Here is a 26,597-nt window from a genome sequence, read left to right as displayed (position 1 = left end):
TTTCAAATAAAATGTATCTATTTTGACTATCTCACAAAATCGCCTATAGCTGAGTTGAACACTTTCACTTATTCAGAATTGTCAAAAGAAGGGACAGCCCCCAAGTCTCTAGCAATGAGTCCTCAAATTCGGTCTGTATTGAGTAGTGACCTTATAATCATCCCGATGGTAAAAGTGTCAAATTTCGAAAACACCTAGAAAAGAGAGTGAAATGATCATTTAACAATAGCCTGCTTCCCTGCCAAACAAGGGAGTTGACCCGGTTCCCAAACTCACTTTGGCTCAGATTCTAACCCGGGTTTCGCTTCGTTAGTTGTAGGCAGCCAATTGGGCCTTTTGGGTGCCGTGCATCCTGGGAGCTGTAGTCTCTGGCTTCTTCCTCCCGACTACGACTTCCACCGAGCAGTCGGAGGACGGTTGCTTGGTATTATTAGCAAGCGGGAAGTATGGCGGTGGCGCGTGTCGACGCGGCTTTGCCTCTTGGAGAAGGTAAGGCGATCCCCACCCCTGGGTCCCCAGGTTTACTCCATAGAACTGAATTATTGTTGCCTGGTGGAGAGAAGAAGACTGGGTTTAGGGGTGCAGTTCTTCTGATGTGGGGTTGTGGGCATCGCGGGAGGCGCGCTGCCCTCTGGGAGTTGTAGTCCCCTGGGCGCTGCCTGGCTCTCCGGCGTCGCAGCGAGGGCCAAGCGGGGGACTACAAGCCCCAAGAGACCTTGGCGCTGCTCCCGCGCTCCTGAGGATGCCTGGGCGGTGGGTTTCTGGCCGCGGTAACCTTTCTTGGATGTTTACTTTGAGTTCTGGGTGCCCAAGTGAAAACTGCAGGATCTCCCCCTTTCCCGTGGATTCCTAGAACGTTCAAGAAAACCCTGCCTCGAACACAGCTCTCTAGATTGACGTTGGGGGCTTCCCTGGTGGCGCAGTGGTTGAGAGTCCGCCTGCCGATGCAGGGGACACGGGTTCGTGTCCCGGTCCGGGAAGATCCCACATGCCGCGGAGCGGTTAGGCCCGTGAGCCATGGCCGCTGAGCCTGCGTGTCCGGAGCCTGTGCTCCGCAACGGGAGAGGCCACAACAGTGAGAGGCCCGCGTACCGCACACACACACACACACACACAAATATATATATATATCTATCTATCTAGATAGATAGATATAGATATAGATATAGATATATAGATAGATAGACTGACGTTGGACCGTTTCTTGGAAGTGTCCGGTGGCCGTGATAAAATCTGGGGGTTATCCAGAGCCCACAGTTCTCTATCCCTTTTTCTGCAGACCGGGTCCTGGGGTATAGCTTGGTCTCTGCCCAGCGGAACGCGGGCGTGGGTGCTTTTGTAGGTGCTGTGTGAGCGGAGCTCCTTTGTTTTGGTTACAGTTCGGAGGCTCTGGGTCAGGGTCAGGGCTGAAGGTGAAGGCCCGTCTCCACCGCTTAGGTCTGGGGCTCATTATCTAGGAGGGAGAGTCTAAGAGGTCTCTCGATCCCTTTGAATTGTGTGCAAAGGCTATGCATTTTCCTGGGACGGTATATAGCTTTCACCAAATTCTCAGAATCGAATGACCCGCCCCCCCCGCCCCAAATGCTAGAAGCCATTAGACAATGGAAAAACGTTGGTTGAAACCCTTCAGGAGAGCACTCTTGCGTAATTATTTCCCGCAGTAATCTTAATCTGGGTAGAAATTTGAAATTGGCAGTTTCTCTGGCCCTCCCCCTGCACAATCTATCTTTTGTGACAGATACCACAAATCTATCTGTAGCTCTTAAACGCCACCTCCCCAGCCCACCATGGCAATGTACTGATAATAATAGCAGTTAACATTTATACAACACTTTTTATATGAGCAAGACTGTTCTGAGTGCCTTTTATTTTTTTAATTATCTCATTTTCTTTGTAGAACAACATTATAAGGCAGGTATTATTATCATTCCCATCTTACAGAGTAGAAAAGTGAGCCCAAAAGAGATCAGTAACTTGCTACCCAAGATACCACAGTGGTTAGCTTAGTGGAGCCAGGATTTGAACGTCTGTTAAACATACCAAATTACTTTATTGAATTCTGTGTGCCAGGAATGGGACTAAGTGCTGTTCATATGGTTTCTCTTTTCATCCCCACATCAATTTAATGAATTGGGTATATTATTTCCATTTTGTAGATAAATTAACTATACTTTGATTTTCAAAATAGTTTGGGCACTTTAGGATATACTGATAGGTTATAAGCACGTTGGTCTCTATCAAAAGATTAGTTACATTTAAAAAATACTGTCATTACTTAGGCACAAAATATTGAAGTAATAGTTTACATTTAAATGTGAAGAATTCCAAAGTATTATATCAAAGAAACTTGAGTAGGTGGACTTCCATGGTGGCGCAATGGTTAAGAACCTGCCTACCAATGCAGGGGACACGGGTTTGAGCCCTGGGCCAGGGAGATAACACATGCCATGGAGCAACTAAGCCCTATGTGCCACAACTACTGAGCCTGCACTCTAGAGCCTGCGAGCTACAACTACAGAGCCCGCGAACCACAACTACTGAAGCCTGGGCACCCTAGAGCCTGTGCTCTGCAACAAGAGAAGCCACCGCAATGAGAAGCCCGCGCACCGCAACTAGAGAAAGCCCACGTGCAGCAACGGCCAACACAGCCAAAAATAAATAAATAAATAAATTAATTAATTTTAAAAAAGAAAGAAAAGAAAAGAAACTAGAGTAGAATATCACAAATCTAGGTGTAATTTGATATTTCTAAAGGAAAATGAATAATTTCAATCTGTAGTCACTTAGAAATTGATTGCTTTAGTTTTTAAAGCTTGATGTTTATTATGCTCTAGTGTTTTCTAACTCTAAATGTATAAGATTTTATGAGTATAATTTTATCCCTATGCTCAGCTGTTGTAGTTGTGTTTTCTAACAGTTTCCCTTCTCTTTTCAAGGATCAGTGGTCAATTGGTCAGGACAGGGGCTACAGAAATTAAGTCCAAACTTACCCTATGAAGTTGATATTCATACTTTGATTCTGGATAAAAATCAGATTATTAAATTGGAAAATCTTGAGAAATGCAAACGTTTAATACAGGTAGGTATTGCTACGTGGGGGAAATAGTTATATAAGACCAGTTTATTATTATACAAAATAAAAGAGTAAGATAACAAAAAGTAACTCTGCAAGCCTAGAAAGCAGTAAATGTTGCCTTAAATTTTTATAACTTTTAATAACTAAAATAAATTTATTTAATAAATGGATAAATTAATTTAAGAAAAAATTAATTTTTACATGATGATTATTAAGTGATGCTTTTTAAATTTCTACTGAAGATGAACACATTTTTGCTGCCTTTAGAGTAGACTAGAAAAAAGAGCATTTGTTAAAAAAGAAAACATTTTATGTTGGCAAAATATTGTATTAAGATAACCTTTTATTTCATGGTGGGGGTAAAGAGTTGATTAATTCATTCCTTCAACAAATGTTTATTGGGCCCTTATGTGTCTGGTACTGTTCTAGATTTTGATGGAGATAGTGAAAGGACTCTGTTATTGTGGAGTTTACATTCTCAAGTAGTTGCTGTGTTAAAGATGTTTTCTTTTAGTAGTTGGAGGAGGTCTGATTGCTCAGCTTTATCTGTATTTTCCACTGCTTAGGAACGACAACAACAACAAACTAATAGTTGCACTGCAGAATTTTTAGACAATATATGTGAAAAGTACAAATTGGGTTTGTATATTTGGGAATGTTGGGCCATATAAATAAATCTTTTTAACCACCCTAATGTGAAAGTAATATTTATATTTTACTCCTAAGAATAATGGTATGTTTTCTTTCCACAGTTGTCAGTGGCTAACAATCGGCTGGTGCGGATGATGGGTGTGGCCAAACTGACCCAACTTCGGGTGTTAAATTTGCCTCATAATAGCATTGGCTATGTGGAAGGCCTAAAGGAGCTAGTACATTTGGAATGGCTGAATTTGGCAGGAAATAATCTCAAGGTGAATTGTTTCTTTCTTTCTTTCTTTCTTTTTTTTTAAGTAATTAGGTTTTTTTTTTTTTTTTTTTTTTTACTTCACAGAAGTATTTGCTGTGAAAAAAGAAATTTAAGCAGTATAGAAATAAATAGAATAAAAAGTGAAAGTATCCACTCTCATTCCCCAGAGATAATTTCAGTTAACATAAACTGAAAAAAAAATCTCATTTTGAAAACTCATGCTGAATTAAGTTTTATGTACATGTTTAATGGTACAGTGTAGAATATACTGTTTTAAAAGTCAGGAGATCTGGCTTCTGGTCCTGCTTCCACCACTTCGTAGCTCTATAATTTGGGGTAAGTTAATAAATATTTCTGTGTCTTATTTTTTGATATGCTAGGTAAGGGAACTGGATTAAATGATGATAACTGACTTCTATTGAGTATGTAATGTATGCTAAGTATTATTCTAACCACCTTAACTGTTTTAACTTATTCAATCTCATGACAGCCAATAAGGTAGGTACAGTCTTTATGCTTATTATATAGATGAGGAAACTGAAGTACAGAGAAGTTGAGTAACTTGCCTAAGGTCACACAGTCAGGAAGTTGCAGAGCCAGGATTTGAATCCAGGCAGTTTGGCTCCATTGTTAACTTGTAAAGTCTATGTTATACCAACTGTCACATGTCATCAGTAAAAGTTTCTATAAGCTGTAAATATCTGACTCTACTCTTAGAGAGATAATGAAGGTAGAAACTAGCTATATAGCAATATGCCAGATTCTGTTGGCACTGCCTCTGTTTTCTCTTGCTAAGCCCTCCTCCTCTGCTTCTGATAATGGGCAGAGGCTCAGCCACAGGAAATAGGGAAGAATTTCATTTTTCGATTTCATGTGCGTGAAATAATGTGATCCTTTTCTTGTAATAGGCCATGGAACAAATCAATAGCTGCACAGCTCTTCAACACCTTGATTTATCAGATAATAACATACCCCAGATAGGTGATCTATCTAAATTGGCATCACTGAAGGTAAGTGTGTTTTCTATGTCATTTCTGAAATTTTATACTAAAATACCAAGAGAAAGTAAACTAATTGATCTAAAATCAGCCAGCCTGCTGTTATAAAGAACAGATAGTGTTGATTATGATAAAAATTCTATTAGAGTACCAGAAATTAAGTATGGAACTTTTTGTTGTTAATTTCTATAATTGATTTACTTTAACTAAAACTGGTTGTTGTAGTTAAGGTTAATTCTTATTTACCATCCAACAAACATGATGCAATTCCCTTCATGTCCAATCAGCCAACATTAGCAGCTTCAGTTATATAGTACATAACATGTTGGTGGGCTTGAGAGTAAACATTCCTGAGCTTGACTTTGCTTTTTGACACTCAAGATTGCTGTTTTTTTAGTAATAGATATTACTAAATTATCAAAATTAACCTCACTTTAATTTAAAAAATCTGTGGCCTGTAGCACTTTTTATCGAGGGGAATGCAATCAAATAAGTCAGGGGTCCCCAAACCCTGGGCCATTAGGAACAGGCTGCACAGCAGGAGGTGAGTGGCAGGCCAGCAAGCAAAGCTTCATCTGTATTTACAGCTGCTCCCCATCGTTTGCATTACCACCTGAGCTCCGCCTCCTGACAGATCAGCGGTGGCATGAGATTCTCATAAGAGCACGAACCCTACTGTGAACTGCTCAGGTGAGGGGTCTAGGTTGCACGCTCCTTGTGAGAATCCAATGCCTGATGATCTGAGGTGGAGCTGAGGCAGTGATGCTAGCGCTGGGGAGCGGCTGCAAATACAGATTATCATTAGCAGAGAGGTTTGACTGCACAGAGACCATAATAAATCAATTGCTTGCAGACTCATATCAAAACCCTATTAGTGAGTGGCAAGTGAAAACAAGCTCAGGGCTCCCACTGATTCTGCCTTATGGTGAGTTGTATAATTATTTCATTATATAGTACAACATAATAATAACAGAAATAAAGTGTGTAATAAATGTAATGTGCTTGAATCATCCTAAAACCATCCCCCCACCCCCCCACCCCGCCCCCGCCCCAGTCTGTAGAAATATTGTCTTCCACAAAACCGGTCCCTGGTGCCGAAAGATTGGGGACCGCTGAAATAAGTAACAGTTGACACCACAGCTTCAACATGTGTAGGCTTTTTTTCCATATTTTTGCTCCATTGGATATTATTAGCATCAGATGAATTCATTAACCTTAGAAACAGTATTATTAGCTCAGATTTCACTCTATTGTTAGCAGAAATCATTTTTAGCAACAATTATTCTAAGCTATTTGATGTAGCCAGATACTAAGAGAATTCAAATGAACTAAAAATGATTGAACCTTTTTTTTCTGGAATGGAGGCATGATTACCTTATCAGAATCCTGGGTGTTGGGACTTCCCTGGTGGCACAGTGGTTAAGAATCTACCTGCCAATGTAGGGGACATGGGTTTGATCCCTGGTCCAGAAAGATCCCACGTGCCTCGGAGCAGCTAAACCCTGTGCCACAACTACTGAGCCTGCGCTCTAGAGCCTGAGAGCCACAACTACTGGAGCCCGCATGCCTGGAACCTGTGCTCTGCAACAAGAGACGCCACCACCATGAGAAGCCTGTGCACCACAACAAAAAGTAGCCCCTGCTCGCTGCAACTAGAGAAAGCCCATATGCAGCAATGAAGACCCAATGCAGCCAAAAAAAAAAAAAAATCCTGGGTGTTGGGAGTATTCGCTTTATTCTTCATTGTTGCTGACTTAATTTGAGTCAGCACCATCTCTAAGCACATTCAACCTTCCTCAAGCTTTAAGTTACCAAGAGAATATAATTACAAATTATGGTTTGTGGGTTATCTCTCTCTCTTGGAAAATTTGCTTTATACCTGATTGTTTTAATGAATGTTTTCTTTCACTTTTCTCACGCTCTTTTTTGATGTTTTAAAAGGAAATGAACAAGTAAGTTTTAATAACTTAAATCTCACAACATGCCTACACTAAGCATATGTTCTTGGACAAGTCTTTAAACTTTCTTGAGCTTAGAATGTGGATGTGAAAAAGGAGGGTTGGACCAGAAGACCATGTAGGACCCTTCCAGCATTAACAGTCTTTGATTTGTGTGTGATGAGAAGTATAATAAAACAGATCACTTTATGTTTGTACACACCATTTTGGTTTTATCAAAATAGACCAATTTATTTGTAATCTTTTCATTTGTAATGCATTTTCTTTTTACTTTCAAGACCCTACTTTTACATGGAAATATCATCACCTCTCTTAGAATGGCACCTGCTTATCTACCCAGATGTCTTGCTATACTTTCTTTGGCAGAAAATGAAATCCGGGACTTAAATGAGGTAAAATTTGAGGGTATCTTATGGGATCTGGGAAGCTGGAAAGTCAGGAGAGATACAGGAAAGGGTTGTGAGCTCACTTTAGACTGTAAGCATCTTGGAAGAAACTGCTATCAGGATGAAACACTTGGCTCTAGAAGACCATTATTTTTCTTTCTACTTTTACTTAATGTCAGTGGGTTATTAAGGCTTAATTTCATTTGTCATGCTGTACTTATCACTCCATTGGGAAGTAATTGTTGGTAGAGGAACATGTACATTAACAGGGTTAATAAGGCACACTCTGCGCCTTTTTCTGGCTGCTGTTATATTTTCAAAATAGGGCTCTCTTTGCTAGGAAGCAGTGCTTTCTAGGGGACTTTGTGCAGCAAGTACAGATGGCCATATTGTTGGAATTTTGGAAGTCAGTGGATAATATGAGTGTTACTTGTCACTTTTCAAAACAAGAGGGAAATTGTTACATTCTCAAACTGCCAAAGATGTGTAATCAGTGGAAGCCCTGCGCTTGACACTGAGTGGTCCATTTCATTCAACAAAGATGTCCTTTGTTCCAGATCTCTTTTCTGGCATCCTTAACCGAATTGGAACAGTTGTCGATCATGAACAATCCTTGTGTGATGGCAACACCTTCCATTCCAGGGTTCGACTATCGGCCGTACATCGTCAGCTGGTGCTTAAACCTCAGAGTCCTAGATGGATATGTGATTTCGCAGAAGGAAAGGTGAACGTGACCTCTTTAACATCACATTTATCATGGAAGTTAACTGAAAAGCCCATTTCTAGCTTACTACAGATTAATAAACTGAATATTTCTTGAAAGGTGCATTTAGAAATTAAGATCATTTGTACCATCATATAGCAGACTCTGTGCTGTTCATTTAGGATTTTTTATCCTTTCTAAAAAAGGATAAGAAATAAATGTCAACCTTAGAGGTTGGGGCTAGTGAGTTTAACTTCTTGCCCAACATACAACAAATTGATTTCTAAAAATCCTTTTGTTAATCGATTGTTTGGGGCTTGGAGCATTTCTACATAGAAACCGTGTTATCGATGCTGTGTAGGATTTCAGGTCAATCCCACAAAAGCTTCTATCCATGATATTGTAAAGGCAGTATTAATAATACCTTAGTACCCAACTACTCTTTATAACAGTGACCTTGGGAAAATGCATGCAGAGTTCCAATTTGGAACTGGTAGCAGACATGCTGATTGGTCCTCACCTTCTACCTGTGAAACAGCAGAAGTGGGAACTCCCCCTTCTCTAGATCTTTGATGGTTTCTGCAGCTTGGAGCTGGGACCCCTGCATGATGGGGTCTTCTGGATGCTGGCACATGATCAGTAGAATCAGAGCTTTAGGGGAGGTAAGGAACTAGGTTGTGGACAAGAAGGGGTGGATTTAGAGAGGATAGTGAGAATCAAGATGAATTAATTCTCTTCACTCTGCCTCATTTCTCTTCTTCCTTTCACTGCATACACACCTGCATTCGTGGACTCAACACATACATTCTTCCTTGCTGTTTTTGTCCTTCTGTTCTACAGGTTGATAGTGACTTGAAGGGTTTCCCGATGGGAGAAGGAATGGTAGATTACTGACAGGGTTTTCCTTTTCTTTCTCCCTCTCTTTCATCTAGTTGCTGTACAGGGTGTGGGGCAGTGAGGAATGGCAACCAGGAGCTACATAGTGGTGGTGCTGGCGTAGGGTGTGGGACGTATGTCAGCTCTGGTTTGCCTGCAAAAAAGTGTGGCTTTTCCTTTTTCCTGCAGTGAGTGTTGCTGTGTATTCAGACACCTTATTTTATTCCAAATTTTGGGTAATTCTAAAGCTGGAATATGGGTTTACTTGGATTATCTTCTCTGGATCTTCCTTTAATAGAAAGAAAGATGTTATCAGATTTCTCTGTGGGAGTAGGACTGGCAACATTTTCATATATGGCAGCAGCATGGTGAGATGGGCGGAGGTAAGGGTTTGGTATAAAGAGAGACCTGGGAAGAGAATGAGACCTGGTCAGGAGAGACAAGAGAAAGCTTTGCATCTTTCCCTGCCGCCCATTAGCAATGTGGCCTGGACAAGTTCCATAACTTCTCTGAGCCTTAGTTTTCTCATCTGTAAAATGTGGCTAAAACTACCTAGCTTTCAAGGATGCTATGAGAAATAAAGATAAAGGATATAGCCTAATACTGGTCAGACAGTAGATGCTTAGTAAGTGATAATTGTCATTATTACTTAAGGATAGGGACTGGGGATTGAAGAGTTTTGTAGAAACTAAAGCTAGTGTTAAGCAGAAAATATCTGTTGAATAGATGAATAATAATGCAAAGGCTATGTTTCTATACTGTGGAAATGGTTTTAATCCAAGTGACTTTAAGGTGAATTTGTATTTTTTTGGAACTTTCTCTATAATGTTTTGTAGTTGTTTAATTTCAGATTCTTCAGGAGGTAGGGAAGAGTGGACTTTTACTTGGGTAGCCTCTCTCTCTCTGTGGGGTTATTCTACACTAAAGTATGGGAGCAAGGAAGAGGTGGGAGTGTAGCATAATAGCAACACTTTCTCAGACAGATTCTTTTCCCCCCCACATTAAAAAAAATTGCACAGTATCATATAATTCAGAAGTAGTTCAAACGTACTATTTAAAAATACCCATATAATCATCACTGAAACTAAGACTAGAACAAAACCAGCACTCCAGAGATCTCCTTTGCCCCACTCTCATCATAACTCCCCACCCCACTAGAGATAAGCACTATGTTGATTTTTTTGATAATTCAGAAAGATTATTTTTTTCCTCATTTATTATGGAGGCTTCAAATCAACCAGCTCCCACCAGAGTAGCTAAAATTAAAAGGAAGGGGCTTCCCTGGTGGCGCAGTGGTTAAGAATCTGCCTGCCAATGCAGGGGACACGGGTTCGAGCCCTGGTCCGGGAAGATCCCACATGCCGTGGAGCAACTAAGCCCGTGTGCCACAACTACTGAGCCTGCGCTCTAGAGCCCGCGAGCCACAACTACTGAAGCCCACGTGCCACAACTACTGAAGCCCACGTGCCTAGAGCCTGTGCTCTGCAACAAGAGAAGCCACCACAATGAGAAGCCTGCGCACTGCAACAAAGAGTCGCCCCCACTCACTGCAACTAGAGAAAGCCCGCGTGCAGCAGCGAAGACCCAATGCAGCCAAAAATTAAATAAATTTATAAAAAAAAAAAAAAGGACGGACAATGCTGAGTATTGATGAGTATGTAGAACAATTGGAACTCTCATACACTGTTCTAGGAGTGTAAATGGTGCAGCCATTTTGAAAAACTGGCAGTATTTACTGAAGTTGGACTTATAAATACACTATGACCCAGCAGTTTGGTTTCTGCTATATACCGTAGAGAAATAGGTGCTTATGTCTACCAAAAAACATGTATATAAGCATGTTCGTAGCAGCCTTATTCATAATAGCTCCAAACATTTGGGAGCTATGTGGGGACATTTGGGAAACAACCCAAATGTCAGTGCATAGAAGAGTGGGTAAATAGAGTTCTATTCAAACCAAAGAACCTAGGTTGTTGCGGAAAATGCTGCTGCAGTTGATGTCTGAGATAACTGTGTAGTCTGTAAACAGTGCTCCCATGTTTTAAAACAACTCTGGAAGTATTTTGTCTTGAAGGGAGGAATTATTCTAAGGGAGAGCTATTGACTGAAAAATCAGTGGGTAGCCCGAGCAGTGTTCCAACATTTTCCTGGTCAACCTTGGAATTGCCCTGAAGGATAGGCAGGAAGGAATTTCTAGCTTTTGTATCTACCGAGCCTGTTATTTGCTAAGAACAACCAAGTTAAATTTTTTCTCCATGATGAAAAGTGTCCCAAGTTCCCTGATGACCTTGGGTAGCCAGATCTTGAGTGTGTGTCACCCAAAAAAGTAACTTGAGCAGTCATCCACCGCTGTGGTGCTTTGGCTGAGGGCTTTCTTAGAGAGAAGCACACCTGGGGAAGGACCTTTGTGTAACACCTCAGTATTTGGAGTTCTTTCTGAATTTGTTTTCAATCTCTGTTTTACTGTTTATAGGACCTAGTACCAAGCTACACCTCTGTTGTTTACAGATCAGAACTTAGGGAGCAGAATTTTGGAGATGTTTCTTTTTTTGAAAGGATGTTTAAAATATATACAGAAGTAGAGTAACATAATGAACACCTAAATACCCACCATGTGGCTTCAACAGTTATCAGCATTTTGCCAGTCTTGTTTCATCTCTCCCGTACTTTTTTTCCGGTTAGGATATTTTAAAAGCAAATACCAGATATCATTTCATCCATTATTCCTTTTTTTTTTTAATTAGGTGAAAGAACAGTTTTAAATTCTCTCAGTAGTTGCTATCCCTGTTATATAATGTAGACTTTTCCTTTAATTTCAAGAGAAAAGTCATATTCCAGTGATTTGAAATTAATATGTTAGAGCTGAATTAATTTTTATTTTGTCTTTGAATGGGCAGAGAGATTTTTTTTACCTAAGAAAATATTGTATGGATTAATAAACTTGTGTAATTGTGTGTTTATTGATGAATGTGAAGCAAAGGCAGAAAAACAGATCTTACAGTAGTTGATACTCCACAGTTCGTGGTTCACCTCACACACTTAAACTGTGGAATACCTGAGCCTCCTGTATCCTTTTACTTTCGTTTTCCTTTCCTCCCAAACTACAAATCATCTGTAACCTGGAAGTGTCGCTTGCTAGCTATTATTAAAGTTGGGGATTGTCCTCTATTATGGACCTTTTTTAGGGACAGCCTTTCAACAAGCCATTTGCTTGGCAGGAGAACTTATGGAAACTTAGAGTAGAGTTCATGAAGATCCTGAATGAGCTTTATTTAATCCACAGGAATGTGTCTATGGAAGAAATACTTCTAATTATTTCTATTAAGTGTATTAAAATTTTTATTGTTACATGACTTCAGTTAATCAGCTTGGCATACTTTATATCTCATTGTTAGAAAACAGTTTCTCCTTTCTTGTGACACCGACACATCATAGAAAACTAAATTCATTTTACTGCACCAAGACTCTTCTGCACTATTTAACCAGCTGTCAAAAGGACCAGTTTCTTTTCAGTCTATAATACATCTTGGGTGGCTTCACAGTTTTGGACTATACAGTTTTTTGCATAATGTGGATACCTTAATGTGAAGGTTGAAGGAAATGGTTGTGGATTGGAAGTGATTTTCAAACTATTTGCAATTCTGGGTTAAATGGTGTACAGAGAAATAAAGTACGCCAAAATGATGCAACTTTAACTTCAAGTTGATGGGCAGATTTAAGAATGATAAAATTGAGGCAAAATCATGTTAATTAAAAAGAAATTCAAACATATTGCAAAAGTAAACAGTAGTGTAGTGACCTCCCCTGAATCTGTTACCCAACTTCAGCAGTTTTCAATTCATGGCCAACTTTGTTCATCTATACCTTCACCCACGCCCCCTTTTCCTGTATTATTTTGAAACAAGTCTCAGATTATATATAATTACATCTCTAAAAGATAAGGACTGTTAAAGAAATAACTACAATACTGTTATTACTTATCAAAAAATTTAACAATAATTCCATAATAACACCAGGTATTAGTTAAGGGCTTACATTTCCAGTAGTCCTCATAAATGCAGTTTTGTAATGGATTTTTGGAAACAGGATTGAAATAAGGCCATACATTGTAATTGGTTGATATATTAAAAAAATTTCTCTCCTGCTCTCTTTTTCAGTGTTTTAAAAATGTATTATCATTGCATGCTCCATGGGTTGGCTGTGCTGATTGGGTAGTTTTCACTTGGGATCTTGTGGTGAGATCACACGGGGCAGGAGCCGTTTGAAGGCTCGACTTGGCTGGAGGTCCAAGATGATGCTTTCAAATCTCTCCATGGGTTCCTCCTCTTCTTATTTTCTTTGCTTTCTTTTTTCTTTTTTTGGTTGTTGAAGAAATCAGATTATTTGTCCTGTAGAGTTTCCCACTGTGCTTATTTTGCCAATTGCTATGTCTCCGTGTCCTTTGACATACTCCTCTCCTTCTGTATTTCCTGTAAATTGGTAGTTGGATATGGAGGTTTGATCAGATTTTTGTTGGGGGAAGGACTACTTTGTGGGTTCTATTGAGAGGCACATGGTGTCTGGTTGTCTCTTGTGTTAGGAGTAGCTATTAATGATCAGTGCCTAAATCCATTAATTCATTGAGAGTTGCAAAATGGTGAAATTTTAATTCTATCATTAATTTTTTTATTAGCTATAATGCTTCTATGAAGTAACTATTTGGTCATTGGTATAGTTCGTATAGGAAAGGTAGAATTAATAATATTTAATTTGTCTCCTTTATTTACCAGTTTTTAAAAATAATGAGTTGGTAGTTCACTAGCATCCTTCAGCTGTGACCATTTAGCTTAAAAAAAAAACTATCATTATGAACTAATGGATTTAAACACAATTTATGTATTTAGGTACTTCAGTTTGATAGAGAATGGAGGGGCTATTCATTGCTTCTTTGAAAATAATTTTAAAATATTTGCAAAATATTTATTTTAAATAGATTAAAAATATTAGTAAAAATCTTTGGAAGTGCTCCTAAGCAAGAAAAAAGGTTTAAAACATTGTAATAGTAAGGAGAATGAATCAGAAGGGTAGATTTTCTTTTTAACTTGAGTGAATTTTATTTATGAAAAATATCCAATGATGCTATAAAGGTAAATTAAGAAGGAAGAATCGTTATTGCTTAAAAATGTATCTTGTCTACCCTAGTGCCATCCCTTCTTCTTTATGTCCCTCAATTCCAGTTTAAAAGCTGAATGGCTGTATAGTCAAGGCAAGGGGAGAGCGTATCGGCCTGGCCAGCACATCCAGCTTGTCCAGTATCTGGCTACAGTCTGTCCTCTCACTTCTACGCTGGGTCTTCAAACTGCAGAGGATGCCAAACTAGAGAAGATTCTGAGCAAGCAGAGGTGAGCCTATTTATCTGTAGCGGCTGATGAATTCACAAGTGAAAATACCTCTGACTCTTTCCTGCAGGGTTAGTAGGACAGAGGCGAGTGCTGCGGCCCACATTTCTGGGCACTTGGGCCACTGATCACTGCAGCAGTTCTGTAGGGGAACTGAACCTTGCAGTGCAGTCCAGTTTGCTCCCCAGCAACTGCATTGCTAATCATTTCTTCAGTGGGGAGAGCCAAGCAGCATGGGAGAGTGGGATTTTAAAAAACTGCATTTGTCCCTTAATGTGGGTGTTTCATATGGGTTTTAAAATGCTAACATTAAGAAGTATAGCTTGGAGTCTTCCCTGGTGGCGCAGTGGTTAAGAATCCGCCTGCCAATGCAGGGGATGTGGGTTCGATTCCTGGTCCAAGAAGATCCCACATGCTGCAGAGCAAATAAGCCCGTGCGCTGCAGCAAGAGAAGCCACTACAATGAGAAGCCTGCGCACTGCAACGAAGAGTAGCCCCCACTCGCTGCAACTAGAGAAAGCCCGCACGCGGCAACGAAGACCACACTCAGCCAAACATAAATAAAAATTAAAAAAAAAAAAAAAAGAAAAGAAGTATAGTTTGGGAATTGCCTGGCGGTCCAGTGTTTAAGACTCCACACTTTCACTGGGGAGGGCCCAGGTTCAGTCCCTGGTTGGGGAGCTAAGATCCCACAAGCCATGCAGAGTAGCCAAAAAAAAAAAGTATAGCTAGAAGCATTTAGTAGTCACTTTTATCAGAGATCCTGCCTTTGAAGGCTTGTGCGTGTATATGCATATGTGATTTTAAAAAAAGTTTCTTAACCTTTTCTGTCCAGTGCTTTTTTTTTTTTTTTTTTGCCGTACGCGGGCCTCTCACTGTTGTGGCCTCCCCTGTTGCGGAGCACAGGCTCCGGACACGCAGGCTCAGCGGCCATGGCTCACGGGCCCAGCCGCTCGGCAGCATGTGGGATCCTCCCCAACCGGGGCACAAGCCTGTGTCCCCTGTGTCGGCAGGCGGACTCTCAACCACTGCGCCACCAGGGAAGCCCTCTCTAGTGCTTTTAAATGAGACTTTGTAATTTGGGAGTTATTAAAAGGTATATACTTTCTGCTTTTTTAAAAAAATTATTTTATTGAAGTAGAGTTGATTTATAGTGTTGTGTCAATCTCTGCTGTACAGCACAGTGACTCAGTTATACACATATAGACATTCTTTTTTTATATTCTTTTCCATTATGGTTTATCCCAGGAGATTGGATGTAGTTCCCTGTGCTGTACAGTAGGACCTTGTTGTTTATCCATTCTAAATGTAATAGTTTGCATCTACCAACCCAGAACTCCCAGTCCATCCCTCTCCCTCCCCTCCTCCCCCTTGGCAACCACAAGTCTGTTCTCTATGTCTGTGAGTCTGTTTCTGTTTTGTAGATAGGTTCTTTTGTGCCTTATTTTAAATTTCACATACAAGTGATATCATATGTATTTGTCTTTCTCTTTCTGACATACTTCAGTATGATAATCTCTAATTGCATCCATGTTGCTGCAAATGGCATTATTTCATTCTTTTTTATGGGTGAGTAGTATTCCATTGTGCATATGTACCCCATCTTCTTTATCCATTCATCTGTCGATGGACATTCAGGTTGTTTCCATGTTTTGGCTATTGTAAATAGTGCTGCTATAAACAAGGGGTACATGTGTCTTTTTGAATTATAGTTTTGTCTGGGTATATGCTCAGGAGTGGGATTGCTGGATCATATGGTAATTCTATTTTTAGTTTTCTGAGGAACTTCCATACTGTTTTCCATAGTGGCTGCACCAATTTACATTCCCACCAACAGTGTAGGAGGGTTCCCTTTTCTCCATACCCTCTCCAGCATTTGTCATTTGTAGACTTTTAAAAAAATTTAAAAATTTTTTAAATTTAGTTTTATTATTATTTAAAATTTCATCATTTGGCTGCATTGGGTCTTAGTTGCGGCACGCGGGATCTTTGTTGTGGTGTGTAGACTTCTCTAGTTGCAGTGCTTGGGCTTCTCTCTAGTTGTGGCACGCAGGCTCTAGAGCGCGAGGGCCCAGTAGTTGTGCTGCATGGGCTTAGTTGCCCCGTGGCATGTGGGATCTTAGTTCCCCGACCAAGGATTGAACCCCTATCCCCTGCATTGGAAGGTGGATTCTTAACCAGTGGACCACCAGGGAAGTCCCTGTTATTTGTAGACTTTTGATGATGACCATTCTGACCCACATGAGGTGGTACCTCAATGTAGGTTTGATTTGCATTTCTCCAGTGATTAGTGATATTGAGCATCTTTTCATATGCCTACTGTCTTCTTTGGAGAAATGTCTGTTAAGGTCTTCTGCCCATTTTTCAGTTGGGTTGGGTTTTTTGTTGTTGAGTTGTATGAACTGTTTGTATATTTTGGAGATTAAGCACTTGTCAGCCGCATCATTTGCAAATATTTTCTCCCAGTCTGTAGGTTGTCTTTTCTTTTGTTGTTGCTGTTTTTTGTTTGTTTGTTTGTTTTTATGGTTTCCTTTGCTGTGCAAAAGCTTGTAGGTTTGATTAGGTCCCTTTTTTTTTTCTTATGGCTTTTAAAAATAATTAATTAATTAATTTAAAAATTTTTGGCTGTGTTGGGTCTTTGTTGCTGTGAGCAGGCTTTCTCTAGTTGTGGTGAGTGGGGGCTACTCTTCGTTGCCGTACACGGGCTTCTCATTGTCGTGGCTTCTCTTGTTGCGGAGCATGGGCTCTAGGTGCTCAGTCTTCAGTAGATGTGGCACATGGACTCAGTAGTGTGGCTTGCGGGCTCTAGAGCTCAGGCTCAGTAGTTGTGGTGCATGGGCTTAGTTGCTCCGTGGCATGTGGGATCTTCCTGGGCCAGGGCTCGAACCCATGTCCCTTGCATTGGCAGGCAGATTCTTAACCACTGTGCCACCAGAGAAGCCCCCCATTTTTTAATTTTTGTTTTTATTTCTATTGCCTTGGGAGACTGACCTAAGAAAATATTGGTATGATTTATGTCGGAGAATGTTTTGCCTATGCTTTCTTCTAGGAGTTTTATGGTGTCTTGTCTTATGTTTAAGTCTTTAAGCTATTTTGAGTTAATTTTTGTGCGTGGTGTGAGGGTGTGTTCTTTTTTTGTTTGTTTTTTGTTTTTTGGCTGCACTGAGTGGCTTGTGGGATTTTAGTTTCCCGACCAGGGATCGAACCTGGGTGTTTGGCAGTGAGAGTGTGGAGGGACTGCTGGACCACCAGGGAATTCCCCTGTGAGCGTGTGTTCTAACTTCATTGATTTACATGCAGCTGTCCAACTTTCCCAGCACCACTTGCTGAAGAGACTGTCTTTTTCCCATTTTATATTCTTGCCTTTGAAAGGTATATACTTTGAAAGCTTGTAAACTTCTACCTTTTTGACAGTGTTACACTTCAAAGGAAGCAGAAAAAGCTTTCTTTTTTGGTTTGTGTTAAATCACATCAGATGTTACTGATTTTTAGGTTTCACCAGAGGCAGTTGATGAACCAGAGCCAAAATGAAGAGTCGTCTTCTCTTGCTTCTGTTGAAACAAGGGCATCCCTTGTACCGGAGCATTCCAGCCCCATTCAAGATTGCCAGGTAGTCCAGGAAAGTGGTAAGAAATAAACTGATCTCTGATCCTTTTTCTCCAAGTTGTTTGATCTGTTTGGTATCATAAAACAAAAAGTACATGTTTTCATGATTTTTTTACTTGTTAGCTTAAGTGAACATTTGGTTCTTATATTTTATATATATGTATATACACAGATAGACATATATAACTACTATATGTCTAATTTTTGAAAACGTTCAGAGGACTGCTACCTTTTGAAGTGACCTGATATTTTGATTATTCTTATGACCATTGCAAGAATTCATTTTCTTAAAAATATTTGGTTTGATGTTTTAGGCATATTGGAGGAAATTACTGAAATCATTTCATGGCACTTTACTATATTTCAGGGATTAGAGTTCATTAAAAGGATCCAACTGAAAAAATACCTCTTTAAACATTTAATGTTTTAAATGATGTTCTGTTGATTCTTTTAGAACCCGTCATCCAGGTCAATTCTTGGGTTGGGATAAGCAGTAATGATGACCATTTATATGCTGTTAAGAATAACTTTCCAGCCTCTGTACACACTACAAGATATTCTCGAAATGACCTGCACCTGGAAGACATCCAGACAGATGAAGACAAGTTAAACTGTAGTCTTCTCTCTTCAGAGTCTACTTTTATGCCAGTTGCGTCAGGACTCTCTCCAGTATCACCTACAGTTGAGCTGAGGCTGCAAGACATTAACTTGGGCCTAGAAGATGATGGTGCTGCAGATGAATCTGTGAAATATCCGGAAAACAACAGCTTTGATAAGGAAGGGGAAAAGGCTTTTTGGGCTGCAAATGAGAATTCTGTTGAGATGACAAAAAGTGCTATTAGTACAGAGGTAAATGAGAAAGATGGGCTATTACCTTGTCCTGAGCCAACAGTAACCAATGCCTTCATAAAGGATGACACCCACAGTCTTACATCGTTTCCTGAGTCAGTTGGACACAACGTCTTCCATATGCAGCCAGACAGTGAAGAAACCATGTCTCAAACAGCTTCAGAGAAACTTCCTTGCAGGGTTTTAACCCACAGATCTCTTACTCTGGGACAAAATAAAGTTGCCCTTCAGAAATTGAATGAAGCAGCCACCAAGCTTCAGGCCTATTGGCGGGGCTTTTATGCCAGAAACTACAACCCACAAGCTAAAGATGTACGCTATGAAATCCGGCTGCGCCGGATGCAGGAGCACATTGTCTGCCTAACTGATGAAATAACGAGGTGGGTGAAAAGTCCCTGTTTAGTACTTTTATAGTTTGGATGCTGTTTGGTTGGTTTGGGGGTGTCAGATTCTTAGCATTGATTCAGAACACTGAATCACTGCTTTTGGGGCTGGGACACTTTCCATACCATGTTGCCACTCTTGGTTTGTCTCCTACAATATACTGAAAGCATCTTGAGTGCAGGGACTGCCATATGCATCTTCATCTATAGTACAGCAATTGGAACATAGATGCAGCATAGCAGTAAATTTTGAATGAATGCATGCCTTACGGACATCTATATACCTAAATACGAGAGGTACAGAAAATATAGAAAAACTGAATTTTAAGTATAAAAATGAGAAGATGAGAAAGTCTACATAGAACCCAGTAGGTGACATAAGAATTAAAGAAAATAGCGGGGACTTAAAAGGGGCTAAAATTTGGGGGCTATGGTGGAAATTATTTGCTCATTCCATGGCTCACACGTTTTCATGACTGTCAACTCAGGAAAATTAGGATTTCATAGATTTATTCTGAGTATTAGTATTGTAACCAGCAGTATTTATTAATATTATCAGGTGGGAGAGGAGGAAGCAATAAAAGAGACTGAGGAGGGACAGCTAGAGTGGTAGGAGAACTGGGAGAGTGTGAGTCCCAGCTCCAACAGGGAAGCGTTTCAGGAGAGAAGAGAGGTGCTGTAAGAGGACAGAGAACTGTGTGTTAGATTTAGCAGCTGGAGGTTATTGGTGACTGTGTTGAGGGTCCCCCAGACTATCCCCAGGTTTGATGATTTGCAAAAAGGACTCACAGGACTCAAAAAAGCTATTCTTTTTTTTTTTTTTTTTTTTTTTGCGGTACGCGGGCCTCTCACTGTTGTGGCCTCTCCCGTTGCGGAGCACAGGTTCCGGACGCACAGGCTCAGCGGCCGTGGCTCACGGGCCCAGCCGCTCCGCGGCATGTGGGATCTTCCCGGACCGGGGCACGAACGCGTGTCCCCCGCATCGGCAGACGGACTCTCAACCACTGCGCCACCAGGGAAGCCCAAGAAAGCTATTCTTTATGTTCATGATTATGGTTTATTAGAGTGAAAGGGTATAGATTACAATCAACAAAGGAAAAAGACACACAGGGCAGAGTTCAGGAGAGACCAAGTACAAGCTTCTAGTTGTCTTCTTCCAGTGCAGTTGTACACATGGGGCTCGATTCTCCTGGCAACGATGTGTGACAACACATGAAGTATGTGAACCTCAAGGGAGGCCCACTCGAGTCTTGGCATCCAGGGTTTTTATTGGGGGTCAGTCACCTAGGCATTGAGTGCCCATGTTACTGACCTTAACTACTCAGACCTTAGCCCCCAGCCAAGGTCAAACTGATGCATTGTGGCCCAGGGTCTCAGGTGAACAAAACAGGTATTCACCAGAAAGTACACTGTTAGCATAAACCAAGGTCCCAGATGTACAAAGATACTCTTATCAGGCAGGATATTCCAAGGGCTTGGAGGTTATCTCTCAGGAGCTGGTCAAGGCTAGTCCTGTCTTTAGAATGTGCAGGGTTCAAGCACCCCAGTCCTGTTGAGTTAACCTTTTCCTGCCCAATGAGCTTCTTAAGAGCAGCTTCAGTGTGTAGTGGGATGAAGGCAGTTTGGAAAGGATTGAGTAGTGAATGAGAGGTGAAGAGTGAGGGTAGCCAACTTTTGGGAAGTGTTGATGTGAGGAAGAGAAGAGAGTAGGTGGTTGCCAGAGGAGAATCTGGACTTAAGAAGATTCTTTTTTAAAGATGGGAGATATAGAGCAAGTTTATGTGTTGATGGAAATGATTCTATAAGGAAGGAAGAACTGATGGTGCAGAGCAAAGAAAGAAGAAGTGCAGGATGGAAGTTCTTGAGAAGGTGAGAGAAGAAGAGGTCCAGTGCACAAGTAGAGGGAGTAGCCTGAAGTAGGAGCAGGTAAGGTGGTAGGTTTGATGTTGGGATAGGGAAGTCCTGTCTGATGGTTGTTTCTCCTTTTCCAATAATATACAAGATGCGGTCAGCACTTGGAAGTGAGGAGAGGGGTGAGGATGTGGGAGGTTTAAGAGAGGTATGAGGTGTGGGGTATTCATCTTAAAAGTGAACTTATAATGGGAATGGAGGAGGATAACTGGACAGGGTGAGGAAAAACTTAAAGTGCAAAACGATAGGTCAGACTGTATGATTTTCATCAACAACTCTCAGCTGTTCCATTCTGATTTTGGACATGGTTCAGCCAGGAATGGGTTTTTTTCCAGGTGAACATGGTAGGGGAGAGAGGGAGGGGCAAGGGAGCTGACGACATTTGGGAGGGGAATGATCATAATGATGGATCTCAGAATTTAAAGGAGGTAGAAGGAAAGGCAAGAGAAAGGGGTCATTTGTTTGGTGGTCATAGATGAAGATTGGTCGTCCAGGTTGTTGCAGATTATGGCAAGAACAAGTGAACTGGGAGGATTGGACGTAGTGGTTTGTGTTGGTGCTTGAAATAATTTTCGAAAATGGTGTAGTCAAAATGCTTGGGTCTAATACACTGCCAAATGTAGAATAGATAGCTAGTGGGAAGCAGCCGCATAGCACAGGGAGATCAGCTTGGTGCTTTGTGTCCACCTAGAGGGGTGGGTTAGGGAGGGTGGGAGGGAGGCGCAAGAGGGAGGAGATATGGGGACATATGTATATGTATAGCTGATTCACTTTGTTATACAGCAGAAACTAACACACCATTGTAAAGCAATTATACTCCAATAAAGATGTTAAAAAAAAACAAACTTGGGTCTAGAGTGGGACTGAGGATGAGTGATGAGGGGTGGATTATTGTTAGATAGAGCATCCATGTGAATGTCAAGAGCTCCAGAAATGACAAGGGGAACAGGGCAGAGAAAAAGACTAGTGCTGAGCCTTCAGTGAATGGGGGCCGATAATGGGAGGTCAGTACTTGAAAAAGAGTTTTGGGAAATTTAGCAGGATGGCTGGAGTTCTTAAAGGAGGAAGGTTAAGACTCATTTGTAAACAGCAGTGAGAAGCAATGTTCTGACCCTGATGTATGAGTGAAAAAAGTAGCTGCCACTTGAGAGATCTAAAGGGGTTGAGTGTATATAGGAGTTTGCTGACTGTAATTCGGGAGTCCCACATGGCACAGTAGGAGGGCTTTGGGGGGCTAGAGAAAGTAGATCAGAGGTTCAGAACAAAATGGGGCGACAGTTTAAGAGATAATGGACAGCTAAGAGAACCTTAGGTTTCTGATTAGTTTAAGTACAGAGAGGGGGGCAGTGAGTGCAGAGTGAAAACTTTAATGAATGAGGGGAAGTTCTGTTGATAGTAAAGAGTATGTCAGGAGGCAAACGGGTGTGAAATTTGATGTGATTAGTCCTACTGGTCTCTTAGAAGAGGGTGTTTCAAGCCGTGGTCCTGATCCTTTCTGCAGCTCCTGCCCCTTTGGTGTGTTTGGCTGGGAAATTGAGGCCAGATAAAGAGGCATTTAATATTTTATTTTTCATTACTGGCAATCCTTTGTAGAACCAGTATAATCTGAATTTCAGTCACATCTTATTTGGCTTCTATGTTGAGTCATAGCTTAAAACTAAAGTTTCACTTAGATATTCTAAAAGTGGAAAGGACTGTTATTAGAATATTAATCTCTTTACAATGTATATGTTTATTCGTCATAACAAGAAGTACAATTCAAAGCACCCTTTCTTGTATCAGTAATGGATTTTGAATTATTGTAGATTACGAAAAGAAAGAGATGAAGAACGTATTAAAAAATTTGTACAAGAAGAGGCTGTCAGATTCCTTTGGAACCAGGTAAGCTCCCTCCTGCTGAATTACCTACTGTGTGAACAAAGAAAAATTCTAGATTTCCTGAGATAATCATAGAGTAGTTACAGGTAAAAGGTAAGCACGCTTTCTCAAGGTTAAGGATGTGGTTTGTGTTCCTTGCCACTAACTCTGAACTAGGACAGTGAATTTTGTTACATTTTATTTAGTCTGAAGAAAAATATTTTCATAATTTTGACCAGAGAGATAAAGAACTCTAAGACTAAAGGGAAGTACTAAATTGAGGGATATTGTTATAATTTTCCAGTAGAAATAAAAAGCCCAATTTGAAGTTTCATGTAGCTATCTTGTTTTATCTTTTGAGACTATTTGAATGAAAGGTGATTGAAATAGTGTGTGATGGCTATAATATGCATGTCCTAAAAGGTACACATGACTTCCAGGGAGAGAGTTTGAATCCTGTAGTAGCACACTTTAGGGACAGTTCCCTAAACCATTGGTTTTACTATTATTGTATCCCAACAAATACTTCTTGATAATAATCCCTTGGAAGTATTTTTATAAACAAATTTGTTATAATAAGATTTTACCTATATTATATTTGAAAATACATAGTAAAAGGTCTGGAAGGCTATATATTAACCTGCTATCAGTGATTACCTTGGAGGATGGTCAAAGGGAAACTAAAAAATTCTATATATTGCTTTCTTGTTGCAGATTTTACAGTAAAATTCCGAGATTTTAATTATACTTTAAAAGTGTAAAAGCATATTATCAAGAACTTGGGGTATTTTTAGGTATTTTAGAGTTGTATATACTATATTGTTAGTTTTTAAAAACTCTTATCCCAGATGGGTATCTAAAATGAGACTTTTATTTTAGCGAATCTACTCATATTAATAGGCTCTAATCTGTCTTATTAGATAGACCTCAGTGTATCTTATCGAGTACCTTATTTACCCCTTAGTCAGCTATACATGTGCTATTGTGCTGCTGATTATTTTTCCAGTAGTAGGAAGAGAATTGCTTTGGCCCATCCTTGCTCTGCTGGTGAGGACCTTTTATTACCAAGGATATGAACCACTTGTGCCAGCCAGGTCTAGGCTGGGGGTGCTCTGGAAAGGATAAGGGGAGTCAGGTTGTTTCTAACTCCAGTTAAGCCATCTGCCATTTACCAACTTCATGAGTGTTGGGGAAGAAAGCTCAAAGGACAGTTGTAAAACAGGCATGATTTATATTTTGTAGTAAAACTATATCCTTTGGTTTATAGGTAAGGTCTCTACAAGCTTGGCAGCAGACGGTGGACCAGCATCTAAGTTCCTGCCGTCCTATATCAAGTACTCTGGTGCCATCTAACCCTCCATTATTCACCCAAAGTCAGGAGCCCTCTTCTGATCAAAACTCTGATTGGTTCATTGCTCCTGATGAAGCTCCTCAAGAGAAATCCTTACCAGAATTTCCAGACTCTGGTTTTCATTCCTCCTTAACAGAACAAGTTCACTGTTTACAGGATTCTTTGGATTTTGAAAAAAGTTCCACAGAAGGTAGTGAAAATTCCATAATGGGGAATTCCATTGACACAGTCAAACATGGCAAAGAGTCAGATATAGGGGATGTTAGTGAAGAACATGGTGAATGGAGTAAGGAAGGCTCAAACAATGAGCAGGATAATAGTCTGCTTGAACAGTATCTAACTTCAGTTCAACAGCTAGATGATGCTGATGAGAGGACACATTTTGATGAAGGGACGGGAGATAGTAAGCTTCACATAGCTCATTCCCCTGAAAAGTTAGATGTCTTGTCTGACAGTGCTTCTGTAGATGACACTCATGGCATATCTCCTACTTTGCAAGATGAAATCAATCAGACACCAGAGAATTGTGAATTAAATGCAGAAGTTCAAGGGCCGCAGTCAGAATGTAATTCTACATTTCAGGTATTGCATGTTGGTATTATTGTGTAGCACGTCTGGTTGTTTGGGAAGCAGAAGTCCACTTAATTTAAGAATATTTTCAGTTGGCTTTTTTTGGGAAAGAAGAATATTTCTCCCAATTTTGTTACTATTTATATAGAATTTATATTCTTGTCTCACATTTTCCACATCTTAGGTACTAAGCTGAATCTTCATTTTGACTTAGTTAGCTTTTTACTTAAGCTGTAATGTATCAAACAATATTCATATTGAAAGCCACATGCACTTTATTAACAACTAAATTGAATCAACAGTGTTCCTGTGTTTTTATGTATTCATTTCCTTTCAAAAATAGACTAGAATACCTTAAAGAAGATAGAAAATTTTACCTTAAAGATATAAATAAGAGAATTTTAATTCTGTATGTGAGGAAATTAATTATGTAGTGAGGAATGCAGTTTGTTATAGTGAACATAAATGACAAATGTAAGGATTGTGAACTACTGAAATTTGCCATCCTCCTTGGAGTAAGAACATGTGTTTTTAAGCCTTTTTCCTCCCTTATGAGTCAAGGGAAGCCTTCTTGTAAGCGAATAGGGAGAAGAGGTAAGATTATATGATTTTTCAGTGGGAATGATTAGATTGTCTCATGGAAAACTTTAGTTAATGCCATGTATCAGTTTTAACATATGAAGCAAAGTGTTCCATCCAGAATTAAAGTCAAGCTTATTTAAAGAGGCAACACAAGACTATTTATTTCTCTTAGGTGTAGGCTCCATTCACTTGGAATGTCACAGCAAACATTTATTATCTTTTCATTTAGTGATTTTTTTACCCCATAGATAAGCACTTATGTACCAATATATTGCCAGAAATTAATGTTCATTTTCTTTGTTCCTGCTTTATATTTGCTTATGATTTTCAGCAGAGGCCCATGGTCATTTACTTCACTCTTGATCTCTGCCTCATAGAAAAGAACATTTAAAATAATACCAGTGGTAGAATATGAATGACATTTTTTAAGGACTATTTTCTATCTAAATCTCTGAAAAAGTGCCACATTCAGAAGACAGTTTAATGGTGGTAAAGAAAAAATAAACCTCATTTATTTCTTTACTTATTAAAAGAATATAGGTCTGTAACTCCAGGAAGAAATGATAATATCGTGTTTAAATGTTATAGACAGATGCATTCGCAAATCAAGGGTAATTTTTGGAATCTTGATATTTTAATCTTTGAGAATGTTCTGATATCATTGAACAACATATATCTGACTTCCCCCCAATCTATGGACATACAGTGATTTAAAACTGTGGCAATACTTAACTGTTCTCTAAATTTAGGTGCTAAATATGTATTCATTATTCAGTTACAGTCACTAGGTCCCCTTCTTTGAAGTTATATAAAATAAAAGCTGGTCCTTCCAAGAATAAAGTCAGGGATCACATGTTATACTTTGTTGATGGTTAGAAACATTTCTGCAGTATGGGTAAGATGCATTTTTCTTGGTTTATAAATATGTAGCACTCAGGTTGAGAAGACTTGGATTTCATTCTCAGAAATCCAGAATCTCTTGCAAAGGAAATATTTTCTGTCTCATAAACAAAATAGCAGTCTTACATTCAAAGGATTTTCCCTAGCAAAGCATGTATAACATTGAATGCATGTTAAATAAAAGTAGAATTTTTAACTTTTTGAATAATGCTAATTATCTTTTATGAATGATTTTGAATTTTCTTCTTAAATCTACCCTATTTTTCTATTTTACAGTTAAGTGCCTCATTTGCTGCCCATAGTTAG

General features: G+C 39.8%; 1 protein-coding gene across 4 annotated transcripts; it reads left to right on the top strand.

Moving 5' to 3' along the window:
• Positions 1 to 446: 446 nt before the first annotated feature.
• On the top strand, positions 447 to 26,597 carry CEP97 (centrosomal protein 97; the record flags this gene model as incomplete). Of its 4 annotated transcripts, XM_079704688.1 has the most annotated exons (12): positions 447 to 489; positions 2,937 to 3,079; positions 3,829 to 3,987; positions 4,892 to 4,993; positions 7,218 to 7,331; positions 7,883 to 8,049; positions 14,121 to 14,285; positions 17,775 to 17,908; positions 18,343 to 19,117; positions 22,837 to 22,912; positions 24,156 to 24,821; positions 26,568 to 26,597. In XM_079704688.1, 12 exons carry the CDS (start codon positions 447 to 449, stop codon positions 26,595 to 26,597), a joined length of 2,574 nt encoding a protein of 857 aa, XP_079560814.1. The 4 variants fall into 4 exon arrangements, with proteins under 4 accessions (XP_079560814.1, XP_079560816.1, XP_079560817.1 ...); XM_079704690.1 differs by lacking the exon at positions 26,568 to 26,597 and having other exon boundaries at positions 18,520 to 19,117; positions 24,156 to 24,848; XM_079704691.1 differs by lacking the exons at positions 4,892 to 4,993; positions 26,568 to 26,597 and having other exon boundaries at positions 18,520 to 19,117; positions 24,156 to 24,848.

Source organism: Hyperoodon ampullatus (genome assembly GCF_949752795.1).
Source record: "Hyperoodon ampullatus genome assembly, chromosome: 5".
In the NCBI taxonomy this organism is placed as follows: Eukaryota; Metazoa; Chordata; class Mammalia; order Artiodactyla; family Ziphiidae; genus Hyperoodon; species Hyperoodon ampullatus.
This window is presented reverse-complemented; position numbering and strand designations above follow the sequence as displayed.